The 19,965-nt window shown below is 37.9% G+C and overlaps 1 protein-coding gene across 1 annotated transcript; it reads right to left on the minus strand.

The window, feature by feature from the left end:
- Positions 1 to 2,961: 2,961 nt before the first annotated feature.
- LOC103702886 (E3 ubiquitin-protein ligase WAV3-like) lies at positions 2,962 to 8,103 on the minus strand. Its single transcript, XM_008785518.4, has 2 exons — positions 7,430 to 8,103; positions 2,962 to 5,292 (listed from the first exon to the last, which is right to left on the minus strand). The coding sequence occupies exons 1-2, from the start codon at positions 7,682 to 7,684 to the stop codon at positions 3,370 to 3,372; spliced, it is 2,178 nt and encodes a 725-aa protein (XP_008783740.2). The 5' UTR covers positions 7,685 to 8,103; the 3' UTR covers positions 2,962 to 3,369.
- Between the last annotated feature and the right edge of the window lie 11,862 nt (positions 8,104 to 19,965).

Genomic DNA, 19,965 nt, shown 5'->3' on the forward strand with positions numbered 1-19,965 from the left:
AGAAATGGAATAAATTTGAACCGTCAGATGGTTTCAGGACTAGAGTAGACTCGAACAACAAAACCACAAGGCGGCGTCCATCAAGCAAATGGCCCAATAGATGGAGAAAAGCCCAACCCTAATCGATGCAGGAAGCGAGGAATGGATAATTAAATTTTATAACTATAAAATTAAAAAATATTACTAAGTGAAAGATAGATCAAGTTAATAATATGTTAATATAATTCATTTGCTGAGACTTTGGAATAGCCGAGCATCTCCTCGCATGTCTTTAATCTGACCAAAAACTTTGAAAGTGATACTTGGTGCTAATCGACCGACTCCTAGGGTTTTGCAGATCTAGGCTACCGAGCTTATAAGGTGCGCAAATAGTTTTCTCATGCAATAAGGGTGGCCTTCTTTGATTAAGAGGAGCGTCCCATAAAAATGCTTGAAAGAATTGACCGAGCTTGTCAACTGTTCTAAGAGGTATAGCACAATTAGACATTCGGTAAGCCACCAAAAAGCCTTTCATTTCCACCCTCAAGCCGGTCAAAGGAGTACCCAAGTAATTCCATATTCCACTTTTTAACATCCATCCCTAATATTGTGGCAGCAGAGTGCTGAACCTCCACAGGAGTGGATGGACTAAAATGCACATGAGACTTGGATAAATTCACATTCTGCAAGACTGCAAATGATACTCCTTCGAAATCAACTTAAGGCTTTGGGCATTGCCAGTAGTTGCCACCCATCTTATTCTTTACGGATAATACTGAAATCTCCGATGAGAACCATAGACAGATTGAGCTCATGAACTCTATCTACCTCTCACCATAATTTCACAACTTCTTGCTCATTGGAGATAGCATACACAACCCCTAACATGCAAGAAGGACCCTGATGTGGTGAGATCATTCCGAATTCTTCATGACAATTACTGGATACCACTGGACAACCCTAAAGCAGGGATGACAAAGACTTTCCACCAATGACCAAGGAACATCTGTAGGATTAACGTGATTAAATTTAGGGAGAACATGAAGGGTGTATGCAAACTCCAATGATTAACAGACCACCATAATTTATATCTAAGGAGAAACTGCAAGCTGAGAGAGATCAGAAGGACTCTGCTCCAGAGGTTGTGTAGTGGTGCAAGACATCCCCACTGTGGACCTCCTGAAACGGCCGGCATTAAGGTACAGACATCAGCAATATGGCCTATTCGACCACAGAAGAAGCATTCTCATATTGAAGCACTTGCCTGGGAAACTTGACTCCAGCTACAACACTGCACATTGGCCTCCATTTCTATCAACTTCAGAATGCCATGGGAAACTTATGCTTTCCTAGGAAGTTAAGAAGAGAGATTCTGAGTCTGTGCCTAGGATATCCAGAAAAAATTTCAGCAACGGTGGACTGACAACCTAGTCAGTATTCGTATACATTTTAAGACTTTTGTTGTCCATAGTCATCTTGAAACACTATTTTAGGCTTAGGCCCCATTTAGAGAAGTTTTTGGAGGGCCAAAAAATACTTTCTAGCTTTTCAAAAATACTTTTAGATAAAAAAGAATGTTTGATAAAAATTTCGAAAAGCTATTTTAGCTTTTCCAGAAAACTAAAAACAGATTTTTGGAAGAAGCTCTATTTTGGAGCTTTCAGAAAAAGCTGTTTTGAGCTTTATTGGAAAGCTGTTTTTTTGACCAAAATACCCATAATAAAATATAACAATTGCATACTTTATCCTTTATAACCCTAAAAATCTGTTGGAGCCCTAACAAAGAATCCTAGCCATGGATCAGACTCCCTTCCGTGCAAGAAAATGTATTTTTGTTTTCTATTTTTGTATCCATCTATTTAATATTATGTTATATTATGAAAAATTAATTCACGCTAATAATTATAATATTTTATACCTTTATTATTGTATTATACTATAAATATAATATTATATTACATCATATCATAATACATTAAAATGTTATATTAAGTAATTTAATATTATGTTATATTATGAAAAATTAATGTACGCTAATAATTATAATTTTTTGTACCTTTATTATTGTATTATACTGTAAATATAATATTATATTACATTATATCATAATACATTGATATGTTATGTCAAATAATTTAATATTATATTAATATTATACTATAGTATACAATGTTATATTACTATATTATAATAATAATATATTACATTACAGTAATATTATATTACATCATATATTTATGTATTAATATAATTATATTTTATTATGTTCTGTTATATAATACTATACAATGTTCTTTATGGTAATTTTGTCATACAAAAATATTTTCTCATTTTGTTTACCAAACACATGTTAAAGTGCCACAATACTTTAGAAATGTAATTACCAAACATCAAACAGCCTTTTATAAAAGCTCTATTTCCGAAAACTCTACTTCCAATAGCTCTACTGGTAACAGCTTTTCCAAACAGGGCCTAACTCAACTAGTAGAGATAATTAACTTTGTAGTTAACTGTGTTGCAAGCTGTTAGAATTGAAATGCCCTGTTCTTCTAGTCCCCCCTAGATCTGAATTGATAATATATTTTTACCATTACTATGTATTAGTAAAAGCTGCCAACCTACGGAACAGTGAAAAGCTCCCTAGTTGAGCAAATTCTCCCCTACTCTTTACTCTAATGAACAGATAGTCATTAATGATTATCTGTTTAAACAACAGATTTAATCATGTAACAGCATATCGATCTGAGTATCCAAAACCTCCCCAAAATTGTTGCAACTCATGGTCTTTTACAAGCCACCTAAGGCAAGGTAACAATTGAACCCCACCTATCACACCAAACCTGGGTTTTTACCTGGCAGAACTCTTGCCATTGATAGCTGCTCCACATTGTTCCATCTGACTATGAAGTAAACCCAGTAAGATAACCAGACAAGATTGCCTTCCGTAATAATAACAAGTTGAGACATCCAAGCCAAACAAGGTTACAAAGAGACCGAAGAGTTGAAATAAATGAATTAGCCAAATATTACAGAAATTAATATCCAAAATTAGAATGCTCCCCCATGAATTCCCAAATATTACAAGCGTATACCACCCTATTTAAGGGAAAACCTTCTCTAATATGCAACACCAAAGCCAAAAAAAGAGGGAAAAAAAAAACCGAGCTAATACCAACACCTTTTTTTACCATTGAAACCATTATACCTCCTTTCACCTTAACCCTTCATTTCTGTCCACCTTCCCAGATTTTATTCATTTACAACCCGGGAGTATATCCCCATCTAGTATGCCATCAAGACCATTTACCCCCACCTCAAAATATGAAGATAATAAACGAAAACATTAATACAATGTTTTCCCTTGTTCTTTTAAAGAAATGGTGAACTTAATTACCTTGGCTGCGGTTGTGTCGCGAAGGATGAGGACCTGACCGGATGGATTGGTGGGTTGAGAAGCCATGGAGATGGACTCAATGTCTGCGATCGCTCTAGCATGTTGACCATAGATGGTGTCTGATAGGCATGAATAAGACTAACACTGTCTGTCGAGTCCCCACGCAATGTTGCCCTCTGCCATGAATGTGAGCTGAGCCCTGATAGCACATATGCCCTCCCAGAAGCCTCGTACCTCTGCCGATTAGCCATCCTCTCCTGCATCTCCTTCAGCTCTGCATCCAGAGCCAAGCACAACCTGTCACCAGATCGTCCTGCTAGGGATTCAGACAATATCCTTCGACGCTCCTCCAGGATGGACACTGCATCAGATAGCGCACCCTGCTCAGCTGCAGCCCTCGCAGCTTCCATAGCCTCTGCAGCCTGAACACGATTCTTCTCACGGTCGACCTCAACTGACATGGTCTGGCCTGCAACAACCTCTGGCCTCTGAATCCTCAGTTCTTCACCTTCCAAGTTGACAGTCTCATTCATTACTGGATCTCTATAGGAACAACACACCTTCAGCAGCACGATCTCTTCACGGGCTGGTGGAATGTTTATAGATACCAGGAAGTCCCTTTCTTCATCGGCATACAGGTCACCCAAATCAATTGATCCACTCCGTCCATCACCTGCCACCTGACTTGCATAGCTGCCTGACTTGATTGGAGCAAGTTGCACACCTGGGTGCACACACTCCACACCCACCCACATCTCTTGCACAACCACACTCAGGAGCCCGCCAATGCATTGAGCAAATGCATCTTGAATTGCACCCTCAGTCTCAATAAAAGAAAAAGTCCCACCAGAGGTTTCTGAGATTGAATGCATGGAAGCAGAGTCGTGATCTGCACCAAAACCAAAGGCATGGACAGGTATTTGATAGCTGGTTGCACCACGAATAGAGGATGGAACAAGTGATTCATAGTCTACTTGTGAACGCTGAGTTCCGCCAGAATTAGAGGCTACAGTATATGTGTCCTGCCCATCAGAGAGAAGAATGATGCTGCAGACCGGGTTCTTCTCCCTACGCTCCTCAATCACCTTGGCCCCCTTCCTGAGTCCCTCAGCAATGTTAGTGCCACCATTGGCCACCAACGAATTGACAGCTTGCAAGGCCTGCTGCCTACCAGAGTCAGACATCCGACGGAGGTGGAAGAGTCGGCGTGCAGTTGAAGAGAAGGCAATGACAGAAAGCCTATCAGAGGGTCCTAGGGTTTGGATAACAAACCCCATGGCACGCTTAAGAAGTGCCAGCTTTGTGCCAGCCATGCTGCCACTTACATCAAGCACTGTGACAAGGTCTACAGGAGCACGAGAGGTTTGTGAGGCTGTTGAGCTTGCATTGATGTTTCGGCTAGAAACCTGGTTTGTGCTGGCATGTGGGGCCTTCAGATGGATCAGGATGGTGAAGTTCTCCCGGGAGGCTGACTGAGGAATGGCAGAGAATTCTGGGTACACCTTGACCTCTACTGTTTTACTACATCCACGTTGGGAGTTTCTAGTTGTATCAGGCTGCAAGTCTAGAGGCTCGTCGTCATTGAAATAGACTGGCTCTGAAGTGTGGAATAGAGGAGTGAGGTGGTGCTGCCGGTTTGCAGAATCTGCACGAGGAAGCCGACGCACAACAGTCATATAGCCTTCTTCTTGAGGCCAGTTAATTGGGTTTACTCGCGCTCTCCCATGAGGATGCTCAGAGGGAGGGGGGGCCTGGAAGGGGATCTCCTTCCACTTGGCTCTGCATACAGGGCACACACGGTTGCCATGCTTCACATTTGACGCTATGCAATGAAAGTGAAATGTATGGGAGCATTCTGCAGTGAAGAGGGCATGGCCATGGCCTGATTTCATGGTGACAAGGCATATAGCACATGTTCTCTGAAAGTGAAAATTACAAGGAGCAAAGTCAATATTTCTAATTCGTAAATAATAACAGATTACGTTGTGCAAATGGTAACATTCTAGATCTAGTCAGCACAGCTAATTTATGAAAAACTGTATCTGCGCTGAAGCAGGGCAAAGAACAAGGGAAAAATAAACAACTGAAGATGAAACCACACAGAAAGCGTTCCGAGGTAAGGCCATTAACATAATCTAGTTCTTTGCAGGAGAACATTTAGCAAGCCCGTAGTTCTGCAATCTCTTTTTAACATTATACCATTATTTGCAATGGGGCTCAATGAAAAATGCTAAACGAAAAATGTTAATCTTATCAGATCATGCTAAACTTAATAGCAGCAATATACAAGTGCATGCAACAATGATAATTAACCATGTGACAGTAAAATATCACCTAAGCTCAACCCCTGTTTTTCTAAACAATCTTAAAACTGCATTTTCACTTCCAACAGAAATAAGCTTCCATAAAATACATAATACTTCAGTTATAAATCAATATCTACTGATGGAATAAGGTAAAGTCTAACTGAAGCCATTTTACACAAATGAACTAACTGAACTAGTATCAAACTCAGATGGAGTAGTCAGCCAACAGTTTAAACATAACAAAGAAAAGCTCATAGAGTAACCAGGGAAGAATCGCTACCAAAACTTAATAAATAAGCAGATGCAGATACCATGTTAACAATCAAAATAGACAATGATAGTGTATTCAAATTTTGGTATATTGGATGGAGGGTAAGGCTGAAATCGGATCAGATACTAGAATATTCATATCTATATTTGTTTTGTTTAATGAATATAGATACGGATACGGATGTTAATCAGATGCAAAAATTCATATACATATTTATTTTAAACGGATACAGATACAAATCGGATTCTGAAAGTATGGATATAAATACGGATATAAATCGGATATAAAGAATCAAAGATATTACTAAGTAGATGATCAATTAAATTAATAGTATATTAATATGGTCATTTATTTTTCTTAAAAGTTCATGAGTGCTATATAAAATTAAATAGGTTTACAAATAAAACCGGATATTCGGATATAGATTGGATAGTTTTCTATCCATATCCATATCTATTTTTCTTTGACGGATATGAATATTAGTCGGATGCTCAAATTTTTATCCATATCCGGACAGTTTCGGATATGAAAATAGATTCAGACAGATATTATCCAATTCACTTTCATCCCTAATATAGGAAATAATAATATATATATATAACAAGGTTATCCATCTACCGATCAAAACAGTATCAAGATTCAAGTTGTTTATTAGCAAAGCAAAATCTAGGAAGATTGTTAAAAATTTCAGTCTAGATGGAATGATACTCAAGTTTTAGCTAAGAATAACTTTTTTTCAAGCTTTCATAAATATCCAAAACAGGCATCACAATTTCTACATCCACTTCCCCAAGATGCAAATTGAGTAAAAGTTACAGGACCATGAGCTAAAGCAGGAAATCTTTGACCAACTTGCCCACCAAAATGACGGCCAAAATCATCATTTGCCATTAAATTCCTCTCAACTTATCCTTGTGGAATGCTTGCCAAAAACGGTCAGCAGGCTCACGGTTTAAAAAAGAAAAAGAAAACAAAAAAGCTCTTCTCATGAAACAGTAGTGTTGCTGACCAAGGAAGCGACTTTCCCTTTCAAGGACCCCGGGAGATTAAAAAAAGAAAGGCAGTCCGAATTTTTCCCTCTTTTCTAATGAACAAGAATGGCTCGTGGTCCTCTATGGAACTGCTGCACGTCATCCTCCACAGAAGAACAGAGATAAAATAGAAAGGAAAAGGAAAAAGAGAAATAAAACACCACCACCCAAATGCATGATTTGAAAGAACAACTGCAAAAAGATAAGCAAAAGAAGAGAAAACCAACACGGAGTTCGTGAAAAGATGAAACCCCAAATGTAAGCACATTTCTACTTCAAAATCCCGAAAAGATCTTATTTGCCATGGAAAAAAAAAACATGTTTTTATGCTTCAAAACAACAAGGGAATATCTTAATTGCACGACAATTCAAAAAAAAAAAAGCAGAAAAAAATGAAACATTCGACAAGGATTAGGTGATGAATCTAAAGAGAGAACAAAGGGCACACCTTTGACGATCTGCTCCCGGATTTGGAAAGCCTGAGGCCGGCGGAGGTCGGGGTGGGCGTCGTCGGCATGAGCGCCTGGTAATCCGACGCCCCCCAAGGCGACACCGGAGCCGCCTCCGACGCCGCACCATCCGACGACGTCCCGGAGGCGTGCCCGCCGGAAGGCGAGCCACCGTCATCGTCCAGATTGCCCGGAACATAGACGCAAAGATTCACCGCCAGCGCCCTCTTCGCTCGCCTCCACGCGGTCTCCATTGCCCACTCCCTAACCAACACCCCCTCCTCGTGCCACTAGGGTGTGTTGCTCGGAAACCCCGGACCCGACGAGCTCAAATCCGAGGGTTTCTCGTTCTCCACGTACTCCTTGGAACAAGGAGCGGATCTTGGAGCAAGAGGTGCCAAGATTGGATTTTTTTTATCCGGTTTCCGTGGAATGGGGATAGAATCGAAATACAGGAGAGGAGGGGAGGGAAAACAGGGGGAGGCCGGGTTAGGAGGAGCACTGGGTCGCGAGAAAGATCTGGTGCTCCTCTTCTTTAGCTAGCCCAGCCGCCATTAAAGAGAGAGAGGAGGGCGAAAGAGAAAGAGAGTTTTCGAGAGAGAGTTTTGACCTTCGAGAGCAGCCTTTTGGGGAACGGGGAGCGGAGGGAGCGGAGGAGAAGAGATTTGCGTGGCGAGAAATATATTGCAAAATTTATGGGCCTTTGACTTCACACTGCCCCTCATTCATTACACGACGGTGAACGAGAACCGTGGATTTAAAAGGAACCGCGTTTCCATCTTGGGTTCCAGGGCCAATGATTTGGATTTCATTTGGCTAAATTATTTTTAAACTTAATTTTTTGATTGCATACAAAAGAATTATTTATTGAACAATGATTTGGATAAATAGTATTTCATTTTTATTCTTGACGGGTATTTTAATATAATAAGGATGGTTATAATGTTATTACTTTAATTTCAAAAATTGAAATCCATGCATATTCAAGAAAATAATGTCAAGGTAGCTATTATAATGGCCAATAACAATTTAAAAAAGGTAAAAAAAATCATGTGTGATTGTTATTTTTTTTATTTTTTATTAGTCATTTTTATTTGATTTCATCAATACAAGTTGTATAGGAAGCTTGCAAAATTGGAAGTAATAATTATAAAAATGTTAGCATAACTTTTATATATATATTGTTAGTTAGATAATTAGTTATTATTCTACCATTCTTGTTATATAACAAATTATTATTGTTGAGCATATTTGTTATTTATTTGACTAGGATAAGTTCTTATTTACTTTCTTTATATTGGCTAGAAAAAATTAGAAAAACAATGATTCCTGCAGAAAATTTATGATTGAATTTCTATTGTCTATTATCACAAAAGATTCTGTATTCTGTTCATTATTTTTTTGTTAAAATGACCAACAAGAGACGTTATAACAAACAATGACTTTATCGCCAAACTACCATACAATATTATTAAGTTCTCTCGACTCTATTGCTAAATAAATTCAGTCGAACGCCAATTTATTAAGTAATTAATACTATTTCTATTTCAATAGAAGATAATAATTGTAGATTTGTGATGTCAACATTGATTAAACTTCAATGTGATATTCTCATATACCAAAATCACTTTTGCTCAATTGCCACTTCCAAATGGATTGACATTCGTGCTATAATCCAAAAAATTATATTTTCATAAGGAACCATGTTTGAGTATTATTACTCTCCTAGGTGGATGGTAAAATTACAGCAGCTGCATTTCAGTTGTTACAGAGAAACTGTGACATTGTTGCAACTTGGATCAAGATATGGGAATCACTAGTAGGTCAGTTTTTGTCTCCGTTTCGAGAGCCGGTTCCGTTTCTGCTTTTCTAGGGGTATTTTTGTAATACCAAAATATATATTACTTAACGGTGGGTCTTGTGGGCTCGTCCAACCACGAGCTAGAAAAAGAAGCGGAGAGAGAAAGTGGTAGGCGCTGCACCACGAGATTTCAACCCTAAAATTAAAGGGAAGCGAGGGTGAGAGAGAGAGAGAGAGAGAGAGAGAGAGAGAGAGAATGATACCAAGGAAAGAGAAGAGGCCAGAAAAATTCAAAGCATCATACAACTATACAAGTGGAAGATTAGCTGTAGAGCGGCACTGCCATCAATAAACCTAGGCTATGACCACATGTACACTTAAAAACCTATGCTATGACCACATGGAGTCTTAGGGACAGCTGATGGTAGCTCATTATCTTAATTTAAGGGACGTCCAGTTGGCCGGAGTCCAAAAGAGTTAAGTTAAATAGTTAGAAGCTCTAACTTTACTTGATTTAAAATATTTGTATTTAAAATTCACCTCGAGATCTATCAAATTTTAAGATCTAAATTTGAACTCGATTCGATTACAAAATAGTAACGCTTGAGATCGACTCAATTCGAATCTCGATTGTAATTAAAAATATAGTTACAATAAAATATAACATAATATTATATTTTAAATATTAAATTAGTAATATACTATTAATAAAATATAATATTATTAAATATATATATATATATATATTTGATTAGGCTCACAGGCTTGTGAGCCAAGTATTTTACTATTCTACTTGACTTGAAAAACTATTCGAGCTACTTAAGTTTAGTAATAGTCAAGTTGAATCGAGCTTGCATAACTCACAAGCTACTCGGCTTATTTGCACCTCTAATGGCAACCATGAATCATGGTTATCTTTTATCCTCCACTTTTTAATGTGGACACCTCTTCTCCACGGTGGATGAAAAAATCATTATACCACCTAATGTTCCCAAGGGAAAGGTATAAAATTAGAAGCATAAACTTGGTCTAAGTGATGGCAAAATTGTTAAAGTGATGGAGGTAGGCATATCTACTCTCTCTCTCTCTCTCTCTCTCTCTCTCTCTCTCTCTCTCAATATATATATATATATATATATATATATATATATATTTATTTATTTATTTATTTATTTATTTAGATTAGTTACATAATTAAGCCAAAGATGCCGAGAAATGTCATGAGGATGTTGTTGAAAGGTAAACAAAGACAATATGATAATATTTCCTTGGCTGTTTTTTCTTTTTTTTGTTTGGTAGCATACTTTCTTAGTTGTTGATAGGAACATTTACATTGACTTTGAGACACAATATGACAGAAACTTCTTTCAACCAGCATCCTTGCATCATTAACTCTTTACCTAGAAAACATGTGGAGGACCATGATCCCTTGTCCCATGGGATTTGATCATTGCGCATATCATGCTTGAAAGGAGGCCACCGAAGTGCCCACTAATAAAACCAACCAAAAAAAGGAAACCGGAGGCCAATGAGCTAAAGCAACCCTGGCGCCGTTTCCGAGCGGTGGATCGCATTCGCATCATGGTCTCTTTCACGGAACCAATGGTAAGCTCGCGGCTTTGGTTTTGTGGGCGCGGGCCCCACATCGTGATGCCGGCTCGACGGCGGGTGGAACTCAATCCGGTCTCACGTGCCCACCATCCACCTCAGCTGCCGTCTTGTGGGGCCCCGCTTAGGTCGCACCATGGATGGAACAATACCCGGGCTCATTTGGTTCGTGAAAAAAAAAAAAAAAAAGAGAAAAATGTGGTCAACGAAAAAGTAATGAGATGCCTCTTGTTTGGTTGGAGTTTCAAAAAAGAAAGACGGAAAAGTTGCATTTCAATAAAAATATGATTTCCATTTTTATTTTTTTCCAAAAAAATCCTTCAGTATTAAAGAGGCATAAAAGATCTAATTTTTATTAAGGGTATAGTAGAAATTACACAAAATTTTTTTAAAAAAGTGGATGGTCAACTAAATATAAACACTGTGTAAATTTGTCACTTTGTCATTAGAACATAGTCATAAGTTAATGAGAGAGGACTTGAGTTCTAACTTGATTAGGCCCACTATGAGCGTTACAACGAAGGATAACGATTTCGAGCTATGGCTCTCATAGCCACAACAGCAGTATTAAAACTATGGACCTAAATTTGGTTAGTTTGGATTCTAGGGTATGGTTAGGTCTATGCCACTATGTTGGATTGGATTCTAAGACTAGGACATGCCAAGATAGGGTAAAGTTGCAACCACCTTGAGCTAAACCAATTGAATAGGCTTGATGGATCCGGTGGGATTCTTAAAATTGCATCAAGCCGAAATAGCTAAATTTAACAAACTTTGATTAGAACTTTGATATGGTATGCTTTTAAGAAGGAGCAGCAGCAGTAGAAGAAGAAACATGAAGAAAGAGATTTGTTTTTGGTCAATTCTAGACTAGGAAATAAGGTCTTTGATAACTGGACAGGGATCAAAACAAGTTTGCTGAAGGACGGTGTTAGTCTTTTCATGTGCCAACATTACAATCAAAGGATTCGAAACAACAATGAACATAGCTTATTTAATAGAGACTTGTCGTTCTTTAAAATTTATCTAATTGCAAAATTTAGCACTAGATCATTAAGACTGGAAAGGCCGGATTTACGTGGATCGATCCGAACCCATAATATTGGTCAGGTGTGGCCCCAAATATAGATGCATAGAACATTTAAGTCGAAGTTTAGGTCTACAAAAAGTGTACCCGAACTCGATCTAGTAAAATATAAATACATATGATATGAAATTGGTGTTTATGAATTTGATCAGATCTAAATCTAGACTCGATAGTTTATTCCATATATAGCATAAATTTCTCTTATGCCGATCACATTTTTTATAATGGTTCCCTTTTGAGACTTGAACCTAAAATGCATTAGATCCGGACCGGATAAGTGCCGGCTAGGGTATAGATCTTAACATACCAAACCCAGCATCCTTGGAGGCACTTTTCCTATTGCCAGTGATTATAATAAGGGTCTATGATTTGTAACTTTTTATCAACAGAGTCAAGAGTTAAGTATCCCAACCATGTGGCAGGTTGAATTCTTATTGCCCTTGGTTGTTTTCTCAACTTCTCTTTAGGCAATTGGTCCTACTTGAGAATCACAACATCATGCAGAGTTCATAGCAATAGTAAGTTAATAACATGATAAGCTTTTTGAGTAGACTATCTTAAACTAAAACCCATGGGATCAACAAATCTCAATTGTTATATGGCTTGATGGCACTTCACTTTAGAGAGCCCCTGTAATATTTTTTTCAGTTGAGGTATTTTTGGCCTGATTGGGTGGCTCATCAACATCATCCCTGACCACCACAACAATTCATATTCTACTCATTATAATCCAGAACAAGTAAATTTAAAGCAGGGGTAAAATTTCACTGTCAATGGAATGGTCAATTACATTTCAACTGATCTTTTTTTTATTTGTAATAAAAAATATATATATATATATATACTTGTCATAGTGTGATTTCTTCGTAAACCAGGATTATTTTGATGCTTCAATTAGTCTACCCTTCCTATATATACTGTCAGGGACATTAAGTAGCCTTTAGACTATAGACGAAGTGATAGATACGTAGACAATCTAAGCATGAGAAACTGAAAGCAAATGATGAAAAATAGGAAAATGTGTGATTACAAGAATTATTTAGAAATATCCGTATCTTTTAAATAACCTTTTAAATCTTAACTGCATGGAAGAACTAGTATAAGTGCATGCAAATTCCATATAAATGTGTACAAGACTAAAAATTAAATGCTAATGGTCAAAAGACTGCATGTTAGAGGAAGTCTGAAAAAGAACTAGGTATTAAGTTTCTCTGTAAATACTAACGTTAGGTATGCACTAAGATTTTCTGTCTTGGTACCGGACCTCGTACCGATGCCATGCTAGCGTAATAGCGGTACAATACGATACAGATTTTTTTTACCATACCGAGTGTCGGTACACTACCCGTATCGGATACCGGTACCGAACCGATACGGTACGGTATGCCCCATACAGCTTGGTTCATGCCGGTAAGGCATACTATGGTATGCATGGACGGTAGAATATCAAAATTTATCATGAGAAGCACAAAACCACTAGAAAACCAAGTAAAGTCTCTCTCTCTCTCTCTCACACACACACACACACTCATCTGGTCTATGGAGAGAGTTTGGTGTGTTCAAAGCCAAGAATTTATGTTTTAAATTAGTGTCAACATAGAGCCATTGCAGGCATGGTTTCCTAAAGAAATTTTGAAGATGATGTTAGGTAGGTCCATCTCCAGGAAACCCACTATGAAGTATGGATCCTAGGCAAGAACAAGCTACTAGATGAGCCCTATAAGAGTTTGTTTGGCAAAAGCTCTAGGTGACTTAAACTTGAGAAAATAATGGAGCACTTGGACGAGTGAAATAAGAGTGAAAGACCAGAGGTTAATCTCGATGGCCATCTTTTCCGGAAAAAGTTAAAACTTAATGTTAATCACCAAAAGACAAAATAAGGTTCTTGGACATGGATCACCAGGATAGTTCCCAAAGAATTATTTCAGCCCTTGACCTTTGTGAGCTCCTATTCCAACCCCCAGAACGGGCGCGCTCTAATGTACTCGTAGTGGATACCGTTGTCATTCCATTTTGCAGCATTATTGACCCAATAAAACTTTCAAACCGTTTATAGCCGCGGTAGAAAGGGATGGGAGTAGATGTAAGTAGAGGAGAAACAGCATGATTAGAAATTCTCAATCATTTAAAAGTAGCTAAATGGCATTTAAAGATAGGAAGGAAATACTGATCTATCTTCATAGAAAACTATAGCTTTCCCACTTGGGTCTCCTATTCTACTCATGCAGCGATCCGAATGGTTTTTATTATCTGAGAGCCCCCATTTTGAGTTTCCTCGAGATCAACTTTGATGGCAGTATGACGGATAGTCATAGCAGAGAAGGAGCCGATTTTGTTATCCGAGGTCCGGACTCTATAAGGATAGCTGCAGGCGAAGCTCCGGTCTTTAATATCTCAGTTCCTAGAGTGGAGCTGAAAGCGATGTGGGTTGGCATCAGCTATGCAAGGCAAGTTTTGCAAGTTGACTTCATTGTTGTTGAATGTGACTTAGCTACCGTGGTTAGGTAGATCTAGGGTCGCATGGGGATGGCAATCACCCATCCACTCCATATGACATTTTGAGAAACCCAAGGGAATCTACACCCTTGGTGGCTAGGCACATCTATAGAGAGGTGAAGGAGGCAGCTGATTGGGTCGTCTCTTATGTAGCATAACATTCTGGTGAAGTTTTATGGATCGATATGTCAACCATCTCGCCTCCATTCTATAATATTTTATTTTCTAATTTTGCTAAATATATTCATACCATATATGTATGATCCATCCGTCTCATCGAAAAAGGCAAAAAAAAAAAAAAGTCACCCACAAGATTTTTGAGCAAAGCAAGTCTCCCACAAGTTAGCCTTCAGTTTTTAATGACACTTCTATTGTGCATATATTTAATGGACATGTGATAACTCTACTGGACAGTGAAATTATTGCATTTAGAAGAACTTATGTACATCTCAAGGTGAATTGGATGGTATTTGTAGCCAATTAAAACTTATGCGCTCACTGGCCAGCAAAGCCTATATATATAAATATATACATTCGTTCCGTATTGATCTTCCAAACATATGTTATTAAAAAGAATCGAATAACTTGAGTGGGTATCTGATTCCTTCTTTGGATGCCTCCTATTTCTATCAACCCCATTCCAACCACCAAGGACCATGTCACCATGCACCAACACTAGCCTTGCATTGGGTTCCAGATTCCTCTCACCAGTGATCTCCAAAAAAGCAGTCCCAGTAATCTCCTAGGAAGCAAATTCGTCTCAAGTTCATGCCAATTCCATGAAAAGCACTCTCAAAATGTCTTCCCTCAAACAGTTCCCTTCATACTGTTCTTCTCCTCTGCCAGCCTATATATTCTAATGTCAAAATGTTCATACCAACCCCAAAAAAAGCACTGTCACTTTTATCCACTAAAGTATTTGACATGGTGTTCAATCAAGTGATAGGTATTAGAAAGCTGTCCAAATTAAAGGTCATAGGAGACCATGATACATGTCATCAGCCACCTAATTTTTGATATATATATATATATTGATGAATTCTGATAAATATTTAGTAATTTTACAATTACTATTATTTAGTAAATCGATAGTTATCGAACACTCTAGTGTCGGCTATTGGACTTTTACTTTCTTAACAATTGGACAAAGAAATATGTAGATTTGTATGCTTATGGAGATGCACATGAGCTTGCGTAATTTCTCATTATAATTCATTAATGAAGTGATGTGCATATGTCCAAACACTGGATTGTGAAATTGGATCCAAATCCACACACATGCATCGATGCACATGCAACGAACATTTAAATTGTCGATGATCGATGCACATGGGATCACAACCAATGAGGTAGCTGAGACTACTTATTATTATCGCACCCGATGAACATTGGACTTCAATGGATTAAGGAGCTTAATATATGAAACATGCATGAACGTTTACCTTGGTTGTCTGCTTTCTAGAAGTTAATGGCTGATTAAAACTTTATGCCACGACGATCTTTAGAAAGGTGGAAGATTCAAAATAATGGAGCTGGTGGATAGGACTTCCTTTGTTTAATTCAAAAGGCAGAACAAATCCAACTTTAATAAGATACTCTCTTTACTCCTTAAAAGGGTAGTCCATTTGATCATGTTAGAGAGATTCTCACACATTATATAAGAACCCTATAGATTTAAATATTGACACTTATGATTGCATCTTGCACCACAGCCATCCCATTCTTCCATGCATGGAAGCATACCTTTATTTAATCTGTCCTCATAAGGCTGTGTCTTCTCAAGATGATGGCATGAACTTAAGGGTCCCAAATTATTGCAGCTTAATCATAATCATAGAGAGGGAGTGAAAAGATGGAGGGATGATAGAAAAGCTCAGGAGTATACAATCAATCATCAGCTCCATTACACAAGGCCTCATGGCCCCATATCCATCCTTGTGATCTTGCTAACAAGGAGAGGACTCCTTTGTAAAGCTCCCTTTATAAAGCCTGGTCCTACAACTTTTCTGTTGACCTGCCCCATGCATAAAGCCTGGCAGGCTCTCAGGGCTGGGAAAAGGAAGCTTAGACCCCACAGCTAAGAGGGTTCTTGAGATTTAACAACTGGTTCTCCACCTAAAGTCATAAGAGCTCACTCCCTTCCCTCACCACAAAGTTGTTAAGCGTATGTGCTCTCAAAGGTGAGGGAGGGGGGGTGGTGAAAGGAAGCACTCTCCTTGGTGCACCATCCATGTTCCCTTGTGGAGAGGAGAATAACCTTTTCCTCTAAAAAAGCCATGGCCTTTTCCTTTTAAAAGGAAGTCTTTATGGAGCCTAATTTTAAGTGGAATAGGTAGCTCCACTCAGTTGTCACCATACCATGCATGCATCTTGAAGTTTAGCTTCTGTGAGCAGAGCAGAGCAGAGCAGAGCAGAGAGAGAGAGAGAGAGAGAGAGAGAGAGAGAGAGAGAGAGAGAGAGAGAGAGAGAGAGAGCATACAGCAATGCCAACAAAGTAAGCTAAGAGAGCACTACTTTTTTCTTTTAAATTTTTTTTGAGGGTGTATGGATGGTCTTGGAAAGATGCCCAATGTTATTTCACAAGCATGGTCCCTTGTGCACATTCCTTGGAAGATGGACTTTATATGCTCCTAAGAGCACTCAAGTATTCATTATGATCAACTATATTTCAAAGTCAGGCAACTTTGTTAGTAAATTAAGCTCAATCATGGACTTAGCACTGATGGATGGTTTGGAAATTTTCTTTTTCCTTCACATTTGTGGAACAAATCTTTCATTATATTGAAATGAACCTAATTCTTGAGTGCTAGCCATCATGAATTTTACTGTTGGTATATAGGAATTCCTAAGGTTAGGCAACTGACATGTTGCCACAATATTCTCCAAATTAAAGAAACAGGTCGAAAGGGATTCACAAATTTTCTTTTTGTTTTGTAATCAGGGTAATGTTTTAGATGCGCTAAAGAATTAAGATTTTACATAATACTTGGTATTTGGTGGTGCATTCAAATTTTATAAAAAGAATCTTGACTTTAAGGGGAATTTTTCTAATTCATGGATTTTTCTTTCCCATCTTAACATCTTAGCTTCCTTTTTTTTCTCATTTTTCGCATCTCTGTTTCAAAATCAAACTATCATAGATATTTCTGCTCTCAAAATTCAAAGATTTAAATATATAAAAATGATAAGGTCATAGTTTTGAATCAATGACATTCAAGTCTAGCTTATATGATTTGGCTACTAAGTTAATACTTCATGCATTAGACATGACTTTTTGTCTACATGGATAAAATTCCAGTTTGTTGATGTTTATTTTGAGAAGTATGGTGGGAACATCAATACCAATATTCCAACCACGGACCTCTAGCAAGTTAAAGAGTGTTGCAAATTAGCTGAGATAAGACTTGTTGGTTCCAATGACGATATTCTTCGGTGTTAAACTTGTTCTAAACGACCTTTCTAGTTTGTTGTATAAGCTTAAACTATACGATTGAGGAAATAACTTTCCCTCCTCACCATATGCAACGATCCTCCATCTTATTGAAGGCTCTAATCTTATTTTATTTCCTTTTCTTTTTTTATTTTCTTTTTTTTTGCTAAAACGAAATTAAATATCATACATAACGTATACGGATACAACCAAAAAAATCAAAATGCAAAATATTTCAGAGCACACTAGGCAGCCCCATCTCTTCTACCCATAGGTGGTCCTCCAAATGGTTGGCAATAAATGAAGCTACCCAATCCGCAGTCTCATTAGCCTTTCTGAAGACATGCTTCCCCTGGATCACTAATCCATCATGGCTCATAGCCCTAATATCTCGCAGCAACGGATGATAATCGCCGACCCCCCCGAAGCCTGCTTGATTTATCTAATAACTGTCGCAGAGTCGTCCTCCAAAAGAATCTTTCCCCTGCAATGCACGACGTACATAGCACAAGCTAACCCATGCTGCTCTCAACTCCGCCCTCGGCACAGAGGTGTCAAACAGGTATTTTGACGAGAGTTGGTGTCAAATATTTTCCGATATTAAAATATTAATGTATTCAATATTATTTTTATAAAATCACTAGTATTACTATTACTATTAATACATTGCACGAGTTAAGCTAGCTCTTTTTTAAATTTTTTACTAAATATGTGGTTATTTATTATTTGATTATATTTTATTATTATTATTATTATTTGTTGATGCTATTGCTATTACTAGTCTGTATGAATATATATATATATATATATATATATATATATAACTTGTTTTTGAACGTTGTCCAAGGTATTCTAAAAATTGAATGCTTCCACGTATCCACTTTAAGCCAGAATATATAAAAACACCATGACCGCTCATGTGACTGTTTGGTGGAGTGGGCTTGTCACGTTCATTCTCGGTTCTCACGGGTCCGTCGGCCATTCCATTATAATTTATAAATGCGACGAAATTGTTGAATGCTCGGGTCTTGGAGTAGGAGAACGTCCCAATATAATTAATGCCGCCGGGTTTGGTTGGTGAGACTCGAGAGAGTTTTTCCGTGCCATGGCTCTTCGACAACTTTATCCACGCGAAGAAGTTTGGTTGGAAACTTGGCATTGGCTTCGGTGCAGCAAGTTGTCACGATAAATGAGTTTTATGGCTTGACTTTAGGAGCCACCCTTATCCTGCTTGTTGTCGGCTTGGTAAGAAGATTTCCTTTTTCTCAAAAAAAAAGAAGAAAAACTTTTCTTAGAGGGAGGTGGGTGGGTTAAAACCTGAAATTCCAAGCCTCCCCTCAAACCAGTTTGTTGACTCAAACTTATATATATATATATATATATATATATATATAGAGAGAGAGAGAGAGAGAGAGAGAGAGAGAGAGAGTTTTTACATTGGAACTAATGCCAAATATATAGATAATAGAGTGGTGTCTTTTATCATGTGATTCCTTTATTAAGCTACTTTACATACCAAAGAGTAAGGTTCTAGTTTTTTTTTTTCATACATTTTCCTAGGCTGATTTTCACGAGCTGGATTTGAGCTTCAAAACAACAACATTCAAAATAATAGTTGAAATATAGGTAGAAATTATGGCCATTATTTTTTAAAACAAAAAATGACAAAAAAAAATATGGTTGTGATAATGTTAGTGTAATAGCCTGGTTTCTTTGGGCTAGTGGGCCGGCTTGAAGAAGCCAAGCCCATTGGCACTTAAACGTGCCTGTTGCATGCGATGAAGATTCTCGATTGAAGTCATCTTCCTTTTCGATATTGCCGGATTCCAAAAGTCCTAAGGCGATTCAAACATCGACAAACCTCGAAATTTCTTCTATTTAAGATCCTTTTCGTCCACCATTGAAAGCCATCACCGATTTTTCCAAAAATTGCCACCAATCTCAAGTTCCTTCTTCTGAGTTTTTTCCTTGAATCTTCATCAGAGAAGCCGTCAGACCACCTCGTTGGACTGAGATAATTTGCCCTATGCCTCCTCTTTCTTTTTCTAGTTCTGTAATTGTTGCCATCTCCATTTAGGCCAACAAATCGCCGAGTTTTCAATCCAAAATAGGG

This window comes from Phoenix dactylifera, unplaced genomic scaffold (genome assembly GCF_009389715.1).
Source record: "Phoenix dactylifera cultivar Barhee BC4 unplaced genomic scaffold, palm_55x_up_171113_PBpolish2nd_filt_p 001072F, whole genome shotgun sequence".
NCBI lineage: Eukaryota > Viridiplantae > Streptophyta > Magnoliopsida > Arecales > Arecaceae > Phoenix > Phoenix dactylifera.

What these genes read in the sequence shown, in the direction of transcription:
- LOC103702886 (XM_008785518.4), bottom strand. Translation starts at nt 7,684, where the DNA reads ATGGAGACCGCGTGGAGGCGAGCGAAGAGGGCGCTGGCGGTGAATCTT. An exon ending in CCGGGAGCAGATCGTCAAAG is followed by an intron (nt 5,293 to 7,429) that starts GTGTGCCCTTTG and finishes TTTCACTTTCAG; the next exon opens with AGAACATGTGCTATATGCCT.